The sequence below is a fragment of the Nomascus leucogenys genome, chromosome 13 (genome assembly GCF_006542625.1).
Source record: "Nomascus leucogenys isolate Asia chromosome 13, Asia_NLE_v1, whole genome shotgun sequence".
NCBI lineage: Eukaryota > Metazoa > Chordata > Mammalia > Primates > Hylobatidae > Nomascus > Nomascus leucogenys.
Window position 1 is genome coordinate 73,826,715 of NC_044393.1, and position 22,494 is coordinate 73,849,208.

Consider the following 22,494-nt stretch of genomic DNA (forward strand, 5'->3'; position numbering starts at 1 on the left):
TTAAATATCACTGTGTCACTAGGTCATGGTCTCTGCCACCTGAGTTAGACATGTGTCCCACACAGCAAGCATCCTACACAATTGCTGCATTTTAAACTCCCGAAGAGGCAAAAGAGGGGATTCAGATGTTCCCAATGGAGGAGGTTAGGTTTTTTTATTCAGAGTTTATGAAGCATCAAGTTAAAGGTAGTATTTGAATGTTCTAATAAAAATATATAAATATGTTATTATTCCACTCCTATACTTTCATTGCACTTAAAGAAATTAAGTTGTATAGATTTCATCAAGTTTATTTTTCAAAAGGAGAAAAATTAGAACTCAGAGTGCTTTACGTAGGATTCACAAAGCTTCAAAGGTCAGTGTTCAGAGGAAATCAGATGACAACTGCATTTTAAAATTCTTGATTCTGCCCATAATTCCCCAAGGGAAAATCTGTAGCTCTATGTGCTAGTTCAGAGGTGAATTTTTTAAAAAAGAAACTTTCTTCCTACTCTGCTATTTATGCATATTTTATAAGTATTCAGAAGTAATTTGACATCTATACCTGAATATTAAAAATACAGCTTTGTTTTAACATACAACATAGTTTTATGAATCATGCATATAAAATACTATTAGAAAAACTTCTTTGTAACATAATGATTACCTGCCTTAAAAGAAAATACGTTATAAAACAGTAAGGCCGGTTTTAAATTGTGCATAGAACCAGTAATTGTATCTTTAAGGCAATTAGAAGATTTATTGAATATTGGTTAAAAGCAGATTGACAATGACATTAAAGAATAAAGTGTAATTTATTTGGTGCTACTTTGTGAATGCTTCCAAGTACAAATCATCTCACAATACCATATACAACATACTTTCAATCACAACTCAAATATAAAATAACCTACAAAATCACATGGCTATAATCAATATACAATAATTGTATTTTTAAAAGAAGAAAAAACATTAGCAATTTTAAGTTGCAGTAACTTTTTTCAAATAAAATATTAGCACCATACCAGATAAAATGATCTAAAACTATTGGCCTTCTCGTTCTTCTTAAATAACTAAATAGAAACTTTTTTTCAAAGCACAAATATTAATTTGTAAAATCAGTTCTGCAGTAGTTAATATTTCTTTCTTTATTGTTTCTTTTTTGCATTTTTCCCTATAAGGAAAAACATGAATTAAAAACTTTCACGGGATATGAAAATCAAACAAATAAATCTGACCCAACCAAGTTCTATCCTTCAGCAATGAGTTCCGACAGAAGCAAAAGTGGACATTTCACGGCGTATGGTACTGAAAGGCGAGAGTTCGAGTTCCGTGGTGTACTCGTTGTCATTGTCATCACTGGTCACCGTTGAAGACTTCTGAATGCATTCCTCACAGCAACAGCAGCAACACTCCATGAAGGCCCGACTGAAGGGTTTGCAGAGACAGAAAAGGAGGACTGGGGTGACACAGGACTTAAAGAACAAAAGGAACTGGCTGATGATATTAAGGAGGTCCATTGTCTGCTGCGAAACCCCTGTAGCCATGTAGGCAGTAACGATGTTGCAGATATTTTCAGGAATAATGCAAAAGCCATATAAAATGGTCAGTGCCACTACCGTACAGTTCATCTGGCTCTCCAGTTGAATCTGCCGCTTATTCCCTCGGGTGCAGGCTTTCTCTGCTTTGCGGATTTTCCTCGCAGTCACTAGAGAGCAAGTGATGGTGAAAAGCGTGGGCAAACAAAAGTAACAGCCAAAATACCACCAGAGTCTCGCACTGTCGTAGGTGAGGGCTAGAACATAGATGGTGTCCGGTAAATCAGGAGAGATCTTAATAATGCACCTTTCTGCCGGAGCTCGGCCACTAAACCCCAAATCCTCCTTGCTCAGCTGGCGGAGAACAACTTCTGGAAGTGCTAACAGTAGAGCTCCCACCCATATAACAGCAAGTTTGGCAGTTGTTGAGGAACAGTTTTCGATCATTTCATAGTACATCTGTACGTTGGTGGCAGCACGGAAGCGGTCTATGCACAGAGCACATAGGGTGAAGGTGGTGACTCCCAGAGAAGCGACCTGTGGGGGAACATAGAAGACATTTATTCCCGGTGTCCCCCGAAAGATCAAAGCACTAGGAAATAAATGCAGATTGGCAAAACCGTAAAAAAACACGGATAAATAAAAATAAGAGAGAGAGAGAGAACAGTCTTTCAGAATGAGGCATGGGTAACTGGGCTCAGGACATCAGCTGAATCATTGTAAGCATAAAAAAAGAAAACAAACTGTAGTGGTTTGAAGGTCATAGAGTGCAGAACATTTAGGACTGGAAGGATCCATAAAGATCAGCTAGTCCAATCCCTTTTTGTTATAGATCAGAACCCAGATACACTAAAATTTTTATTCGCCACGAAAATGTCTGCCGCTAGGAGATCTAGATAAGGAGTCAGAGTAGTGCAGAAATTCCCATTTTCATTGCTGACCAGGATGCTCATGTTTTCCAGTGTGAGGCTCAGTAGTGTGACTTACACACAGCAAACACTAGAGAGCTTATTGTCTCCAATGGACTAAATGATTAGAGGGCTCCTCCAATTTTTCCTAAATGCAAAATAAAGTATTACAATATTATTTTCAAAGGCATACACTTACGGAAAACAAGAAAGGGAAATTCTCCAGAGGCCAAAATCAAAAAGGAAACAAATTTCAAACAGGCCAGAGACCCCTCCCTCTTCATACTGCGTGTTTGCCCTAGGGGCACCTGCCAATCCTGATGAGGGTTTCAAGCTAGTTTTAGCTAGAAAAGTGAGGCAAGGTGCCCAGGTACACAGAGACAGGAAATAGAGCTGGGGCCAATGTGGGTGGGGATTGGGTCAAAGACTCCCTATGAATTTGGAACTCCTCAAATGCTGACATCTTTAGAGGTGTAAAGGGAAAAAAGAAAGAGATGATGAAGAAATCTGCCTGGATGACAGGATTTGGGTCTGGATGAACTAGGGGAAAAGGAAGGAAAAAATGGCAAATTCTAACCGGGAGCCTGAACTTACATGGTGTTAGGATTAGAATTTCCAGGATCTATGTGGCTCAGAAAACCACAATTTAAAATACAATTTAAAATAATCCCAGGCACCTGGTAAAAATCAAACATAAATCCACTCTGGAAGAATGCACTTTAAAACCAGGCCTCAAAAAATCCTATAGTTAAAATTCAAGGGACACGGGTTCACAAAATGAAAAGTCACAATATGCAAGAGACAATTAGCCACTATGAATTTATATGCCAAAGATACAGAATCAGACATAAGAAGTATATTTATCATAAAATAGGTATGTATATCAAATTCAAAGAAATAGGAGATACTAAAATAGAACATGTAAAAATACATGAAAATATGCAGAAAATAGCGAAAAAGAATGTCTAGATATCCCAAACACAGGAAAATTTTGGAGCAGAAAACTCTTTGACAATAACCACATGAAAAACTGTATTCAAAAAGGCACTGCTAAGCATATGGTCCAGACATCTAAAAAAATCAACATTTAAAGGTTAAGAACCAAAAATATGTACCTATTTTTTTTTTTCACATAGAGGCTCTCCAGGAATATAAACACATGTTCCTAATGTAAGCATGCTACCATTTCATTTACTTATAAAACATTTATTAAGCATTGTACATGTACTCAAATGGGGCAAACAGATACGTATCCAACACAAGCACACATTTATTGATATCAACTCTATGCCGAGCGCTATGCTTGGTATCGAGAAAATAGAAAGTTACAAGAAGCAGTCCCTTCCCTCAAGCAAATCATAGTCAACCAAGATGGGGACGATGGTTCTCAAAGTTACAACATAAACACAGCAATCACCTGGCAATATTGAATCTACTTAAATATTTTGGGGAAATTTTAAGTAATTTAATATGTAATAAATGTCATTATTTATATATTTAAACAAGAACAATGAGTAGAAGGTAAAATGTTAATAACGTTTCAGATAAAATATGAGACTAAAAGAAAATTCCCCGGTTGGATGGAATGCTTTGGTCTGCATCCCAGACAACTTGAATATATGCATTTGCTCTCCCCTGCCTGCTGCTAGGAAGGTTTAAGAAGCATGGTTACAGGCCATTCCCTGGTAAAGGGGCAGGGGAAATGTAAGTATAATGTTAATATCTAATTTTTTAAAAGTCAAAGGGATGATGTTGACAAAAGGGAAACCATTTGTCGTACAATTTTAGTACTCAAAACATTAGTTGTTTATCTACTATATTCAAGCTGTCACTCTCCCCAGAGCTATGGCAACTTGCCTTGTGGATTCTGACAGTTCCAATGTTAAATATTCCTCCTTATATGCTACATATCAGATGGTGTCTACTAGTTCTAATATAGAAAATAAGTACATTGTATTTATGCCCTGACTACTCTCATAACTAGTAGTGGAGATAGTCTGAAAATGAGGTATAATGAGGTGTTAACTATATTAAAAGCAAAAATGAAAAAAAATATGGCTAGCAAAGCTCTAGATCAGTGCAGATAAAGAGGCATGATTGGGCTTATAACCACAATTCTTATTCTCCAAATTTTTCAGAATGTCTCCCATAAACATTGGTATAAGAAACATCAACCTAATATGACTGCAAATGACAAAAAAATCTCCACCTTCATCTTTTAATAATTAACTTTCAAATTAAAAATTGTTCACATTGATGAAAATTCATTTTGCATCTACGCTAAGGCACAAAATAATTCTAAAATTGAGGTCCACATTGTACAACTGTCTTATGATCATGTTTTACAATGTCAGCAATTGCCATACTTAAAGACATCTAAGAACGGCTGGCCACTTCCTAAAATTCTGTATCAAACAGTATCATGTAGAAATTACAGTACATTAATTTATAGATTTTTGAAACTTGACATTTGTATATTAGTTTTTCAAATGTTTTGATTCATTTCTCTTAAGTCTGTTAAAAACAAAACAAAACTTCTTAAACTATCGGAAACCCTCGTCAAGGCTTTCCTGCCACCTTCACTAAGGCAAATCTTTGTGCATGCTTCCCCGTCACTTTATAGCCCGAGTGAGTCCACAAATACAAGGCTACCAAAGTTTATGCTATGCATCCTTTTGAAATCATAAATAGGACTTCTATTAAAAGGAAAGCTCAGTAACATAAAAATACTGGAAACTCTGAGGAGAGGCAATCTTTTAGAGGCTCAGAACATCTATTTGCTTGGTGGTTTTCTATCATTACTTGCAAAGAACACACAATGCACAAAAGATAGCATCTTCTCTATTCATCTCCCTAGTTTTAAATCTACAGATTGAAAAAATATGGATCAATTATCACAAATGCTAGTAACTACATACCTAACTCCAGGAAGTTACAAAGTCTTTAATGAAAGGTAACGGCCAATGCATGTGGGTGAACATGTATTAAGATGGGTGTGTTAGATTACCAACTCCTTAGATATCAGAAGCTGTGCTGCACATCCGCTCTTAATTAGAAGATGTTAACTGCCTAAGAAAGCAAAACAATGTTTTTCCAGGTTCGTTACCTTCAATCTCACAAGACAACCAAAGCCAGGACAAATGTTAAGCAAGATTTACATGTATTCCAACTTATCATCAAGAATTCTACACTGTGTTTTATCTGAGGATGCTCAATTCTTCAGTCATATTCCCAAAAGCTTTAGTACCAAGTCAAAAGCTCAAACATATATGATCTGTAGTCTTTTTGATAAATCATGAATTAAGGAATCCTCCCCAGTTTTCACATACAAATTTCAAAAAGCTCCTATATCCAGGCTTCTGTTTTCAAATTGAACTTTTCTCTGATAGTACTCTCTGCAGTTAGGATCCAGCTGCAACAGGGTAAACAGTCCAGAAAGGTCACAAGAGCAACAGAGAAAGTTGCTGAAGGAGCCATTGAAGAAAGCAGCACTGCTCCAAATGCAGCTAGCACTCGGGATGCAGTTGCTCTTGGCAACTACATCCCAAATGCCAGTCCTAGACATCTACTCTCTTCTGCTGCCACTGCCTGCAGTGATATTACTTCAGATCTTTTTTCTGTAAATTCACTTACACACTATATTTTATGGTGTGAAAGAGCAAGAAATGTACAAAGGCCTTGTCAGTACTTTTCCAAATTATTTATAGGAGGCTTTAAACATATGTAAAGAAGTAACTGCACACCTCAGAAATTAATTGATAAAAATCATATGAATAATGAGTGGCATTCTAATTTCTGCTTACCCAAACATGAAATCTATCCATGTAATTAAAATTCCTAGATGTTGGAGCAACATGAAAAGATTTCTATCACAATTTTGAAATGTACTTGTTTACATACAGCTTATTAAAAATTCTACCAAGATGAATAGTGCAATTATGTGCAATTATAAAACTGCATCATGAACGCCAGATCTTCTGCATTTAATGACCATATCTGATTGCTAAAATTCAATATCACCATGAAATATGCTCTCGGGAGTAAAGCTGTTAAGCATTGGCTTAGACGGGTAGTTCTTTGAAGCAACATCCTGAGAGACTGAATGAGTAAGATGCAATCTCTTATTAATTAAACTGCAATGGGAGGAATAATTAACAGCAACAAAAACAGAACTGTAAACACTTTTCAGAGACAAGACTATTAATTTTGAGAATTTCAAGATCAGAGGAAAATTAGAAACAAAATTTTAACTATTGGGGAAAATAAGATATTGAGCATTTTGAGAGGATTGGCATTAGAATACAGAGACAGCAAAGGAATCAAAATAAACAACTCTTAAGATCTTTCAAACAACAATGTTCTGCTTTTCTTTGTGTCCCAGAGTAACAACAATAAAGCTCCTTCAGCTCCCACCCAGCCCACATGTGGAGCAGTGAGGCTTTGGACACCAAAGTGAGGGGTTTAGGGTCATTCTTCTTGATCACCCCTAAACTGTTCCCATTATTATGCCTTTATTGAACACTGTATTACTAGCAAAGAGACCACTGCATTAGCACAATGCTATATGTGTGTGTGTCTTGTTTTTAAGAGAGAAAGAGAGAGAATCTATAAAATATACTGTAGCTGCTGCTGGGAACAATGATGAATAAAGCAGGAATTTTATCCTCAAGAGGGTTACAATCCATGACAGAATTTCTTGACTATCTCCCACCTGCTACCATGCAGCCAGCAAGTTGCTTTATATATGGAGTGACTCATTACAGTCTACTAGGCAGAGAGGATTGACTAACAGTTTCTGGCATGCTCACTGTGACTCCCCTTGATCTGGGACATATCCATGTTTGCCTGGAGACTGCAATTGAGAATCACTAGTTTAACAAGATTGGAAGACAAACATAATTTCCCAATATCTCCTAGGGAAATTGCTACAGATGTCTAACTAACTTTACAGGCTGACCAAATTATAAAACCTCTCCTGATGTATAGTTTCATTTCAAGAGATATGACCTAATTCTTTGCAAATATCATCTATGCCCTACTTAGTCTATTAGACTAGGATAACCTTGGGATTGTCAGTTTGACTGTTTATTAACAATGCAATACAGTAATGATTTGTATTTTAACTGAAGTATCTATTTAAATCCGTGGGATACAAGGATGGTACAAAAAGGAAAGAGAACTTGAAGACCACCTGGAATTCATGTCTAAATGTACTCTTTGTTGCTCTTGACATACATAGTAACCCTTGTAAAGTTGTAAAAGTTTGCTCCTGTGTAGGAAAAAAAAATAGCCCAGGAAGGATTGCCATTAGCTTTATACGTTACTTTAGTCATTTAGAAAATCATTAAATAAATCATTTAAAGTTTGGATGGGTTTCTTAAGTTTTCTCTTAAATGATAATATAGAGATAATAGATAAATTTTCTCTTATAATGATAATTTTAGGGGTAAAATTTATGCTATTACAATATTTACTCATTTGGAGATTTATAAGATACTGGGGAATGAATACTAAGGGCTTAAAACACTCATATTATAAAATAATTTTATTATATTCTATATTTTGAATGTTTTTCTAACTAACAAAACTCCACTTTGAAGTCATCTAAAAAGGTTTATTCCTAATTACAGTCAAGGTGCAATTGGCTCAATTTAATGATCCAGATATTTCAAGGGACATTCCAGATGTTCAATATTCAAGCGACATTCAATACTCTGACAGATGAGTTCTCATCTTCTCCTTGCCTCAGTTTTCTTAATAAGGAGCAAGGTAATATGTATTTCTCCCCTTATTGTGGATGCTGATATGATACACTATGAAAGTCTACCACGAAATGAAAAAAAAAACAACCTATAAAGTATGGAGGATTTTGAAAATATAATGGAAGTTTTTGTGAATGGCTTCTTGAGTTACTTTTAAATTTTGTTATAGAAAGAAACAACAAAAAACAGGTAGTTTGGTTAGGATAATGAAGGAGTACAAATACAGTCACCTGCATGGAAATGATACGGGTCCTCATCTAGTCCGTTATCACCACTGGCAAGACTGAATTTAGAGAAACCCAACTTGGTAGTTATGAGAACCATAAATATACCTCAGCTTTTAAATATTTTGTCCCTCTGTTAAACATGTATTTATGAGATCATGAGTCCCAAATTTTGGTTCAGCACCTATGCTGTCCAACTTAAGACAGCTACTTTATACCCCTGATGAGAAATTAACCCAGTCAGTAAGTTACATGACAACAATGACTTTGGGGAAAGATTCAGAGTGAAACTCTCCCTCGATAAAATAAGAAAAAATGTATCGCTCTTTCCAGTAATTTTACGTCCCATGTTTCCCTAGGTTTCTCTTTAAAAAAAAATACAAACGGAAAGAAACTTATAAGGCAAAATACTTAATAAAAGGTATAAAGCATACTTTATAAGTCAAGATATAACTAGATTTCATTTTTCCCACTGCTCAAGTTTCTAATTTAAAGCAACTATCAGGACCTGAGGAACCTGGGCTACCATAGCCACTTTGTGCTACATTAAATCTCTGTTCATTCAAAATGATATGAAGAAAGAGCCCATGGGTGCTTTATGAAAAGCAGTAATCTACAGAGATCCTGTCTTAGTTACTGCTGCATTTCTCAGAAGCTTACTGCAGACAAGTAAAAAAAGATTAAAAATGAGAGTAAGATGTGAAGTAGACAACACAAAGCCCATAAAATACAAATCATAAAGTAAATTGTGTCTTTCGCAAAACTTTCTGGTACAAATCAGTGATAACACTGATGGGAAAAGAAAAAACAAAAGAGTGTCCTTCTAAGCAAAATTGCCTTCCTATAAAATTGAATCTACATGCTCGAGTACAGTGAAATGACTAGAATACACTGATTTTTATAAAACAGGAAAATTTCTAACCAAGGTCTTGTTAACTGCATTCTAGGCTGGATTATATTTTACATAAAAAATCTGTAAGTACATCTATTTATGTGCTGTCCTTTGTTTACAAGTAACCCTCAAAACAAGGGCATTATTGTTAAGAAAACCCATTCATTTGGGCCGTGAATGATAACCTATTATGTCAGTGGTTACAGGCCTAACAACCAGTCAGGAAAAGAGCAGGATGAGCCCAGGGTAGAACCTCTAAATGGCTGGAGCTTGTATGCCTTTGGCTTCTTCTTGCATTTTTCCATTATCCTTGTCCTTGCAGCATTTCAGGGCAGCTTCCCATGGGAGATACTTTTTTGAGCACGAGTCGGGGAGCAAGTTTATCAGAGCCACTGTTTATCAGACTGCTCTGAATAAGATGATCTTTTGCAAAAGGTCTTCATTTTGGAGTGTATGCAGATCATGATACTATGGCAGTGACACACTTCGATTAGTATTTCTAAACCAAAAGCAGAGAAGAAGAGACTTTCCTCACCCCTTACATTCACGTATACACTGCTTGTGCACTCTCTGGAATGAAACAGAACTCTGGCAGCCACTCTTCCACAGTCAAAGAGAAGACTTCTTATCCTTATCAACTGATATTTAGTCTGATATGCCCACATATAATAAATAACCATTTATTTCTAATATACTCAGACTATTCAATTTATACATGATTCCCAATGCCACGGGGGAAAAATATTTTGAAAGCATCAACTATCAACTGTCATTACTACCTCATTCTCCACCTTCTTTTCTTTTGCCTAAGCTTGATACCACACTTTCCTTATTTTAAAAGCCATTTAAGACTATTTAAAAATCAATATATTCTCCCAAAACTTCTCTTGATTCCCTAAATCCTCTTTTCCTTTATAGTCCTATCTTGAATTAAGGTTTCTTACCAATTATGATGTCTATAGCACAGTACATTCCTTATATGGTTAAAAAATTCATTTAACTACAACCTGTCTAACATGTTATAATTCCTATCAATCTGTCAGGTGTTTATTAAAATAAAAATGTAAATGAAACAAGATTAGCATCATTTTAAGACATAAACCATCTATATTAGATTCTAAAGATTCCATGTTTATTCTCAGTAATTACAAAATCATTTCAAAATGTAATATTTCCAAGCCCACAGTCCAGTTTTCAATCTTTGGTATTATTATGATGTTCCTAATTAATCTTAAAGTGACCTGGAATTTCAGTTCCTTACCTTGGGGTTCTGATGAGTTTCCAAAAAGCAGTAACACATTTTGACCTATTTCCCTTTCTGACTAATGATATTGATTTGCATTTGTGAACTCAAACTAAAAACAAAATTATGTATAGTTAGGTCATCATGATTTTAATAAAATTGAAAAACCATATTTTAGGACAAAATTTATCTGCTTTTAACCAAAATTTCACTATTGGTAGTCTGTTAAGGAAATTTCTTTCTTGATACAATCTTCTTATAAAAGGCAGTTATTTCTAAATCGCATATCTTGATGCAAATTGGCTTATCAGATGCTTTTCCGATATAAAAAGGATTTGAACTAGGGAGACAATAGTAAAGATAGGTCCTGAAGATGGGAATTGATGAGGAAGGGGCTATTTTGACAGAAAAAAAAAAAAAGTAACATCCCTGAGTAGAGTCACAGACCTAATAAGAATGTCTCATTCTAGGCAGGGATCAAATCAATGACCTTGCCTCATTAATGAATGCTATGAACTATTCAAGTGTACAGACAGGTAACACTGAAAACCATTACAAATTCACAAAAGGAAAGTATTCTGTCTCAAGAACAAGACTGGCACAGTGATCATATCCTGCGTTTTATGGAAGTTTATGAACAGTATCTACACTTACTCTGCAAATAAAAAAAGACCCTCCATATTTGAGGTTGCAGTAATCCCATTCTCAACTCCACTGTGAAATTTTGGATGAGATCATCTCTTCTGGCACAAAGAATATTATTCCAATTAGGATATTTAAGAGTTAGTCTTGGCAATGAGGTTGAGTTCATTATTGGACCTTGGCAGCTCAATTCATGGGAAGTGAAATGACAGGCGCATCCCTGGAGGATGGAGCAGAAGTGCAGAGGCAGAGACAAACTGCACGGCATAGCTGCCTTCCCATTCCTCTCCCACAATCTACATCCCAGACACAGGTCCATGTGCTTCCAATGGGATACTGTTAAATCAGGTTGCCGCACATAAGACGAATGCCATTAAAGGTGTAAAAATTGTATCAAGGTCCATGCAGCCTAAGTATGAAAGCAAAGGTAGACCCTCACCCACTCAGCCCTTCGGTAAACTTATAAGCTCATATCTGTTTTACTTCTGCAGACACACTTGCTTCCTTGTCTCTGTGGAGGGATACTTTGCTGACATAGCAGGATACCTTGGAAGCCCTCAGGAGCTCAGAATAAATCTTCATCTGATTATGTGCTTGAGAGATTAATCCAGTTCTTGAGAAAGTCCATTCATCATGCTCCCCTTTCCTCGACTCCACAATGGAGTCTAAAGTAATCCCCTTGTCCATCTTCTTTCTTAGGTTCTCCAAGATCAGATTAAACAATTTGTACATGTTTTGATTTTTTCAGAAGAAAAGGACTTAATTTAATATACTGTTATTACATTGCCAAATAAGCCATTCATTTAAATAAAATGTTTAATTTTGACGTATTTAGTGTCCTTATAGCTAATAAGGACTAATTGTAAAGCAGAGATAGATATCCTAGGCACTGGCACAAATTCCATATTTTAAAAGAAATTTCAAGAACTGAACTATCTGCTGAATTATTTTGCCAATTATTATTATGGGCTTTCTATCCTACGAAAGCTAAAGAAAACAAAAAAGCAAGAATTAAAAGATTTTCACATTTGTAACTTTTCATCATGGATCTAGGCTGTATGGGCATTTATGAAGATTAATAGTAAGAATATAATTGAAAAGAATTAGAGGGAGCACAGTTTTCCCTTTAATTTCTCCATCTCTGGTCTTAACAAGTACAACTGTGACTTGACCCATTTCAGTGCCAATTCTGAGCTTCCACGATGCTTTTTTCAAACCTCTATTATAATATTCATCATGGTGTAGAATATTACTTTACTTTTCTGTAATTTTAACGGCAGTGGCTCATCTATGATATTCATCTTTGGAAACTTTTCCCCCTCTTCCTCTATTGCCTTCTTCTCCTGCCCACTCCTAATAGTACCTCGCATAGAAGAAAAGCCAGGTAAACATTTGATAAATCAATGAATGGTGAACAAATGAATAATGATGACGCCTATGGAAAAGGATTACAGAAAATAATAAATTATTCAAATTGTTCTTTAATCAGTTATTAGGTGCTGCTGTTTTATATATAATCCTTAAAAGCTGAATGCCAGACAGTATCTATAGAAGGGAAGTAAAAAAAATCAATTTTCCTATTTATAATTCATTGACAAGCTTTAGAAAAGGACACATTCTCATTATGATCAATGGCTAAGGAAATTATTTGGATTTCTTATTTGAATATTATAAAGCTTTTATTTCTTGTGGAAGATCCAAATTCAGTTAACTTCACCATACACCATTCAGAAATGGAGTTATAAATAAAAGCACACTCTAAGAAACACTTTTCTTCCTGTTAGAGTCATCAGCTAAATATTTTCATAGGAATATAGAAAATTACTAAAAGATTAATGGGAAGTCATATTTGTTCAGCACCATTCTCATATATTGAATACATTTTCCCTAAGAATACTATTAGTAACTTTAAAATTGCTCACAAAACAGTATGTTTCCACTGAAAAGTCCAGCAGAATACCTAATGGCTAATCCACCTCTCAAAGAAAATTTACCATATGCCATGATAAATGTTCTATTACTTGAATACAGGCGTTCTAGGGAAATCTGTGTAGAATCAGATAGTTGTATGGCACTGTCATCTTCAACCTCCAAAAACCCTTCCTTTCTTACTTGTCAGTGCTAGCTACAATCTAAGGCAATGAAAGAGCCATTTGTTCCACTCAATTTAAAACCAGTATTTCTAAAGTCATTGGAGAAGCTGGTTCCTCTCATTAGAAAAGATTCTAGACTTGTCACAAATTATTCCCAGACCAGAGGCCATGGTAAGACATGTTCCCTTTATTCTCCCTCCACCTCTGTGCAGGAGTTTTGTATCCCAGTAAACTAAAAATACAGTTAGATCTGGGGTTATCTCATTATAATTATTTGAAGCCTTCTGCTCTACAACACACCATGAAGGTGTGGGTTCTTTAAACTAAAGAGAATCTTGATCATTCAAAACCTCCAATTAATGCCCAAACAGACCTTAATCTGTTATCTGGGATCTGGGTCAGATGATACCTTGATTCTGACTTCCATTAAATAATGAGCAGTTGCCATATTCGATGTCTGAATTATTTGAATTTTTTTTTTTTGAGACAGGGTCCCACCTAGGCTGGAATGCACTGGCATGATCATGGATCACTGTAGTTTCAACCTCCAGGGCTCCAGCAATCCTCCTACCCCAGCCTCCTGAATGGTTGGGACTACAGGCATGCACCACCACATCCCGTTAATTTTTGTATTTTTTGTAAAGATGGGGATTCGCCATGTTGGCCAGTCTGATCTTGAACTCCTGGGCTTAAGTGATCTGCCTGCATAGGCCTCCCAAAGTGCTGGGATTACAAGGGTGAGCCACCGCGCCCGGCCGAGTATAGTTTTCTTTCTTGTGACTAAGTAACAAACCACTTTAAAATGATGTGTCTAGGAGGATGGCCATCATCTATCCAAATTTTCTTCTCTCCTATCCGGCTTTTCCTACCATTTCATTTGTCCTTGGACTTTATGAGATTTATTATTAGGCCATAAAGATGTCATAATCCTGGAATAGAAAGGGAAAAGTCATCAACTACAACAGTTCCCAGAACATTCTCACTCACAGCGATATTAAACATCATAAAACTTCCTTTCTCACAATAGACCTTGGAAGCTGGGTGCTATCCTCAAGCTTTAGGCCAACAAATTAAAATAGAAAGAGGAGTTGAATGCAAATTACAAAAAGTACAAAAATAAAGAAATACCTCTTATTTTTCTACAAATCTCCCCCAAAATTCCACAATTCCCTTCAGATTATGCTAACACTCAAGCTGTAGAAGAGAAAGAACTGTGGTAGGAAAGAAAAATAAAGCAAAAGAGAAGCTGGGAGAGAAAAATTATAAAAATCAATCATAATCAATTGAGAATAAAATTTAAAATTAACTATGAAAAAATTAAAAATAAAAACACTGAAAAAGGTTAAACATATTACTGGAAAATGGTAAATGCTATGTCATAAATCTATAAGAAGGTATTATAAATAGTTAAAAAAAAGGAAAAACAGCCAAGAAATAAAATAAGTATAAGAAAGTAACAAGTGAAGGAAAGGTAAAATTTAGAAATATGAAAGTAGACAAGATGTCAAACAAATTTTAAAAGTCTTGAGGTCAGAGGCAAAATTTTGGAAGCGGATTTGGAGAAAGTTTGAACAAATGTAATACATTTGTAATGTCCTTCACCAATCTAACATACTTCATGATTTTAAGAACATAAAATTTAACCTATATAACTTTTTGATCATTAATCATGCTAGGCACATTAAAAAGTAAGGTTGCCTCGGATTATTGCAATTTTAAAAATTTTAATTAACTACCAATTGCAGAACTTACTGACAGTTTATGAGAAACAAAAGAAGCTATACATTTCATTATATAACAAACGATATTTACCGGTTTTTATTTTTTCCTGTCTAGTGGATAAAAAAAAAGAAAAAAATTTTCAGATGCCAAGGAGCAGAAAGGAAAAGAAAACACTCACTGGATAAAGCCTGTGCTTCATACACGTTTGTCTAATCAGCAAATATAAATATGAAGCATTGAGACCAAGGGTCTGGTGGCTACTGACTAGGTATATATGTTTAGGATAGTCTCTGAGCTTCAAATTCATCTTTAAAGTGAGGGAGTTGGATTAGAACATTATCTATGTCTGATTTAACATGATTGTTCAAAAGCTACTGTAAGCCAGGCACGGTGTCTCACACCTGTAATCCCAGAACTTTGGGAGGCAGAGGTGGGCAGATCACAAGGTCAGGAGATCAAGACCATCCTGGCCAACATGGTGAAAGCCCATCTCTACTAAAAATACAAAAAAAATTAGCCGGGCATGGTGACACGCGCCTGTAGTCCCAGTTACTTGGGAGGCTGAGGCAGAATAGCTTGAACCCCTGAAGCGGAGGTTGCAGTGAGCTAAGATCGTGCCACTGCACTCCAGCCTGGTGACAGAGCAAGCCTCCATCTCAAAAAAAAAAAAAAGCTACTGTAGTGGATGCTGTGGTTTTCTACCCAGACAGCTCCCTCCAAAGTCCTACAAGAATGAAGCACTGATTCCTCCAGCTGCTGGGGCTATTGATTGGCAGTGCTTAGCTGCATCCCTCTCTAGGAATTGCCCTTGACCAAAGAGACCCACCCAACTCAAGGTTATACCCCATCCTGGGAGCAGGCTTGCATCCAATGCCTTATATCTAATGACTGGTCCATAAAGAGATGTAAAGTCTGAGCCCTCTTGCCTCGATTTGGGATATGGCTTCATGGCCATCCCAGCCCTAAAGCTCCTAATGGTGTCAGCTGAGGTCTCTGTGGCAATTGCATCACAGTTCAACTTCTCCCTTTGTGCACCCAATCCTGCTTTCTTCTTTCCCTAATAGGTATTGAACCTGAGAGCACAACCCAATAAACTTGATGCCCCAATAAATCTACATCTCAGGGCCTGTTTTTGCAGGAACCCAACGTAGAAGAAACCCTAAATACCTCTTGCTTTTGTGAAAACATCAGTGCCTCCTGGAGACACACTTTTATTTTGAGATTTGGACTGTAGTTCTTGTTCTCAGTAATCAGGAATTATGAAGCCAGCAATATTGTCCAATAATTATTTTTATAAACCATTATAAAATTATTTCAGAGTAATAAGGATTAGGTAGAAATATAGAAACGCTACCTATTAAGATGTTCATTCACTATTTCAACAGTAAAAATGTATATTATACTGTAATTTTAAAAAATAAACAAATGAGTGAATTTTTTAAGCCTTTGATTCTCTAAGAAAAATAAACGCTAGCACTAACAACTGAAAAACAGAGAAAGCTATTCGGATGGGGAAAAATTAAGCAAAAATAGAGAAAGCAAAAGACTTTACTAATAATAAGAGGCAAAAAACAAAGCACTCTTAAGGAGGAGCTGATTAAATTAAAAAGTGAAATACAAATGAAAGAAAGTATTACATTTGTACGAACTCAGAATTACGGAGAAAGAAAATTAAAATAAGTACATAATAAATGCCATTGCTCAAAATGCTTATATCTCATTAAATTAACTAAAGTTTTTATATTCTTTCCTGAATTTGATATTCTTTTCTTCTAAGGTGTTCTTTCAAGAACTTTGGTGTTTTTATTTTTCTTTCCCCAATTTCTTTTTTCTGTCCTATTGTTTTTGCCTCTAGTGTATACAGATTTCTACATGTCCAGTACATCGCCAGTGAGATAAACCAATACACTTCTCTGTCATTGAGGTACCTCTTTGTCCACTTTATACTTTTGTCTCTTTCTTGCATAAGTCAATTTCTTCTGATAAAAAAAAAAAGAAAAAAAAAGAAATTTGAAACTGACCTTGAAGAGGCAGTTTGGTAAATAGACACATATTCTCTAACATGAGTTCAACTGGCTCCTTCACAATTCAAAAATGAATTGTCTACCAAACAAAGTAGATGTTTCAGAGATACGCCAAGCTTGGCAACAGGAGAAATCATGGACGCTGCTAAAGTAGCAACAACAGCTGATTTCGTAGTCATGGAATGATCCTGCACCTGATCCCTGTCAAGATAACAGAGGGTCTTATTTACTGTCTCCAGCTTTGGTCCCTCTAAGTAGGTACTGTTTTCTGTTTACTTATCCCCCAGCTTTAGGCCTGGAACAATGTTGAACATAGTGTCACAGGCCCTGGTGCCAGACAGGATCAGGGGCTGCGGAATATTTACAGTTTCCCTTCTTCTGCTTCCATAAATGAAATGGACAGTCTGAATGGAGAAAATCAAGGGCCAGCTGGCTAAAAACACAACTGGCAGCAAAACAGTTGGGCCCCTTCCAAGAGCTGGTGTTTAAAGAGAGGCCATTTAAAGAGCAAATTCCACCTACCACAATAGTGGGCCAGGACACTAGCTGTAGGATGAAACAATGCAATTTCACTCAAAATGATTTTTGTTTCCAAAGTTTGGAAACTAGATGTGCCCCCTTCTTCTCAAGAAATTTTCTAGTCTTAGGGTCAATCCCTTAAAATAGCCAATCTCTCCACCCATAACAAATAACAAATGTGTAACTTTGAGAATGTTAAACAAATTATGTGCCACGCAGCCCAAAGTCTTACTTTTGCTTAAGTTCACGCAAACACACAAAAATAAAATTAAGAAACCGAGATGGGAAAAGAGAGAAACAAAAAATGACTTAAGAATTTAGATGGGATAGCATGGAAGACAGCCAGACACTTAAACTCATTTGAGAGGTTATTAATATATCATGAGGCCAACTGACGAACATAATTTTCTTTCTTTCTTTCTTTCTTTCTTTCTATAAAATGTTACTCCAACTTTGCTGTTTAAGAAAAAATGCAATAATCTTCTTGGGGGAAAACTCACATTGAAGCACTAGGTAACTAGTACACAAATGCTAATGTTTTGTTGTTGTTGTTGTTTTCTTGTAGGCTCTGATGACGACAACCGTAGGCTGGCCATTTATTTAACCCTAAAATCTCTGACAAGTGCCAAATCAGAAATATGCATAACACCATATTCAGGGAGATAGATTTATACTCAAAACAATTCTGTATATTGTGAGATTATCATTTTTTTACAGCCCAGGAGCAGATGAATTTGAAAGTGATTTCGCGAAGCTGCCTCTTTTTGTATATACAGACATGCATAAATGATTGGAAAGAGACATGAAAGAGGGCCCCAGATAAAAAGGAAAGACGTTCAGCTAGATAGGTCCATCCAGCAGCAGTTCTCTGATGCTATAATCCCGAAAACAGATAAAGCCAATAGCTTGAGACCCCCTGGAAGGCATTACCTCTATATAGGGCACGATCTTGCAGGAGAAGTCCTCCAGCAGCCACTTCTTGGTCAGCTCGTGGAAGATGACCAGCGGAAGGCAGAAGAAGATGATGAGAAAGTCCCAGAAGGCCAGGTTGGCCAAGAGGGAGTTGGAGATGCTCCGCATGTAGTAGTTGTGGCATACGATGCACATCACCGCCAGGTTGCCAATGATGCCGGTCCCGAAGATCACCACGGACAGACACATGACCGCGTAGGCTCCATAGGACTCCTGGGTCAGCGGGTAGAAGGGGTTCTTCAGTCTCACGCGCCGGTTCGTGCCGTTTCCCCGGCGGGGACCCCCAGGCTCATGGATTCCTTCATCCAAGGATCCATTCTGGGCCAGCGCCCGGCCCGGGAGTGCAATTGTCCGCCCTTCGTGCCCCGCCAGTCCATTGGCCGTCTTGGACGGGGACTTGTGGTGGGAACCCTGGAGTTTCCCGGCTCTCCTTGGCCAGTAAAAAAGATCGCTGGCTCCAGGCACTGTCTTCACACTCTGCTCCTGGCTGCGCCCGGAAATGCCAGCGCCTCTGGGACCCTTCTCTTCCTCCTCTGAGATCTGAAGGAAGAGCTGGAGGGCCGTGGGGTTCCCTCTCCCCAAAGTTTCAGAAGGCTCCTGACCCCGAGCACCTTTCCACCTCCAGGGGCCAGGTGGCCTGGTTGGAGGTCCCGGGGGTCCGGCTGCCGACGCCTCCGCCCCTCTGCCTGCAGCCGGGTCACGGCCTGGGGCCGCCGGCAGGTCCCAGGAGGCCGCCGCAAGCAACGCTGCCCCCTGCTCCTCCCTGGGTGCTCGGGCTCGCAGAACGTCTCTTGCAGAATTTCCCGGTCCCCAGGCGTCCCTGCCGCGGCGCTGGATCACTGTAGGTGCACAGCTCTCCCCCAGACAAGTTACGTTCCTGGACGCACGGGCGACCCCGAGGGCAGAAGAGGCAGACACCTTGAGCAGTAGCAGAAGCAGTAGCCGCGACATGCGGGCGAGAAGCGCGCCCGGGGCTCGCATGGCTTGGTGAGGGCACACCCGGCAGCCGCAGCTCCTGCTTAGTTAGGATCGACACCTGCTGCCGAAGTTGCTGCTGAGAGTTAGGCACATGTCACATACTCACCCCCGCCCGGGTAGCGGGGAACCGGAGATTACGGGGATAGCGGAAGATGGGTCTTGGGGGTCACACACACGCCCCCTACAATCCTTCCTCCTTTTGCATCTTGTGCATTTCTCAGCCAAGTCCCAGCGCGGTATGCCCTCCAAGGTTCGTAGAGGGAATAGGCTACTCCCGGTGGCTGACCTTGAAAAGTTGCAATCAACGCCTGACTGTTGACTACTGTTGAGACTCGGGGGAGCCCAGACGAAGCCCCACACTCCTCACTGCCTTTGGGTGGGGGTGGTGGCCTTCTTGGTAACAGTTGCACTGCCTATTTACATCCTTTCGACAGTGTTTGATCTAGTTGCAAGCCGAGGTCTCTAGAGGAAAAGAAAAACAAGTCCCCCTCCCCCAGACGACTGGCAGTCACAACCCCGCTGCCAGCTCGCTGGAAACAGGTTTCAAACAGTCCGAAGCCGTGCTGATGCGCCGGCGAAACTCTTGCCCCACCTAACCCCAGCGACTTGAGAGCCTACTGCTGCCGAGGAGAAGCGGGATTCCAACCCCGCGGCCACTGCCAAAGTTGCTTCTCCTCCAGCTCAAAGTTGACGACGGGGCGAAGCGGGCTGCTGGACGGCGTGCCGCCGCAGAAAAGGAAATCGTGGGGAGAAGGCGGAGAAGAGGGCTTCGCTCGTCGGTGGACAGTGCCGCTAGCCGCGGGAGCTAGTCACTGCCACAGCGGGCGCAGCCCGGACGGGGAGGGTGGTGCCTGGAACCGCCGGGGGCCAGGCAGTGCGCGGCCGGGAAGGGGAGGTGGCCCGGCCTCGCCCCGCGCTCCAGCCGCTGCGCGCGCCCGCGAAGCTTGACTCTCCGCTCGTTACCTCCTCCCACTCCTTCGTCTCCTTCTCGGAGAGATACTGGTTTGTGGGGAGACGGGATCCCCTGGTGGTTCACCACTCACTAAACCCACACACGTTTCATTCAAGCCATTTGTAGCGGCTTCCACTCGGAGGAGCTGGGAGGGAACAAGGGCGGAGGCGCGGAGCCTGCGCGGCTCGAGGCTAGGGATGGGCGGGATAGGTTAATTCCCCAGCTGTCGAAACCAGCCTGACAGGTCCCGGAGCCCGGGCTAGGGGCGGGTGCGGGGCGGGAGTGGGGGGTGGGGGTGGGAACGGGAATATGAGAGCGGTCGGGGAGGGAAGGGAGGAGGGTAGCAGGGGAGTGAGCAGCAGGGTCCCCTCCAATCTGTCGCGGCTGATGCGCATGCCCAGGTCTCAGCTCTGGGGGGGCGGGGGAGGGGCGGACAGGGGTTGGGCCGCGGGGAGTAAGAAGGTGAAACCTCAACTCCTCAGGTATTCCCTAGAGTGAGATAGGAGAGAATGGGAGCTCAGAGGTGTCAGTCATAGAGAATTACCAGTTCCGGGATTGAGATGCAGAGCGAGAATGCTCAGGATGCACCGTTACCTTTAACACTGAGTTGGGAAGCATCCTACCATGGGTTACTTCGTACCACCCAGAGCATAGTGAGGTAGTTGTATTTGATGAAGTAGTGGGAAATGACTGGAGGCAGAACATTACTTGAACAGCACTCCCAGCACGGCTGTCCATGCCTTTCCAACCTTTCTACTATACCCCACAACCCTGTCAAAACTGTCAGGGCATAGCTAATAAAATAGACAAAGAAGAGAAAATGATAGAGGAAGAAATAAACACATTATGAATTTTTTTTTTTTAACAGAGTCTTGCTGTGTCGCCCAGGCTGGAGTGCAGTGGTGCGATCGCGACTCACTGCAACCTCCGCCTCCCCGGGTTCAAGCGATTCTCCTGCCTCGGCCTCCCAAGTAGCTGGGACTACAGGCACCCACCACCATGCCCGGCTAATTTTTTTGTATTTTTAGTAGAGACGGGGTTTCACTATGTTGGCCAGGCTGGTCTTGAACTCCTGATCTTGTGATCCACCCGCCTCGGCCTCCCAAAGCGCTGGCATTATAAAGGCGTGAGCCACCGCACCCGGCCCGAAGTTTTTTAAAGCAACACATCTAGAGAGGCAGGAGAAAACACAATGGAACATATGATACCAATTGTGGTAAATAGAATAATGCCCTCCCACCCCCACAAAAGATGTCCCAATCCTAATTCCTAATACCTGTGAGTATGTTACCTTACAGAGCAAAAGGGATTTTGCCAATGTAATTCAGCTAAGACTCTTGAGATGGGGAAGAGTATTGTGATTATCCAGGTGGGTACATTATAATCACAAGAGCCCTTACAAATGAGAGGCAGGAGGGTCAGAGTAAAAACAAACACAAGCCAAGTGATGTGGGCAATCTCTGGAAGCTAGAATGGGCATAAAAAAGGATCTACCAGCCCATTTGAGACTTCTGACCTCCATAACTGTAAGATAATAAATGTGTGTTGTTTTAAGCCACAAAATTTGTGGTTATTTGTTGCAGTAGCAATAGTAAACTAATACACCATTAAATACACCATTGTATAGAAAAATATAAACTACCAAAAATAGTTCAAGAAGAAAATTTTCAGAAACTGTAATAGAACTATAACATTAAAGAAATCAAATGATTCATCAAGATCTACCCAGAAGAAAGTGCTAGACCTTAGCATATCCTACGGAATAAATATACATTTATACAAAATGTTTAAAGCTACTCAGTTCATTTTATGAAGCCAGAATAACCTTAATATCAAAATCAGACAAAGCCAGAAATGGGAAAAAATATAAGCTAATAGCACACATTCACTTGTACATTAATTTATTCATTTATATACACTAACTCATTCTCTCAAATTCACTACTTCATTAAAGAAATATTCTGCTCAAGTTACTTAGGTCAGAGCAGTGAATAAAATAAAGTTCTCCTCTCACTGAATTTATATTTTCTTGTATACTCATAAAAA

At 39.2% G+C, this 22,494-nt stretch overlaps 1 protein-coding gene across 1 annotated transcript; it reads right to left on the reverse strand.

The window, feature by feature from the left end:
- Positions 1-712: 712 nt before the first annotated feature.
- GPR37 (G protein-coupled receptor 37) lies at positions 713-20,534 on the reverse strand. The gene is made up of 2 exons (XM_003261275.3): positions 18,477-20,534; positions 713-2,054 (listed from the first exon to the last, which is right to left on the reverse strand). The coding sequence occupies exons 1-2, from the start codon at positions 19,497-19,499 to the stop codon at positions 1,236-1,238; spliced, it is 1,842 nt and encodes a 613-aa protein (XP_003261323.2). The 5' UTR covers positions 19,500-20,534; the 3' UTR covers positions 713-1,235.
- Positions 20,535-22,494: the final 1,960 nt, after the last annotated feature.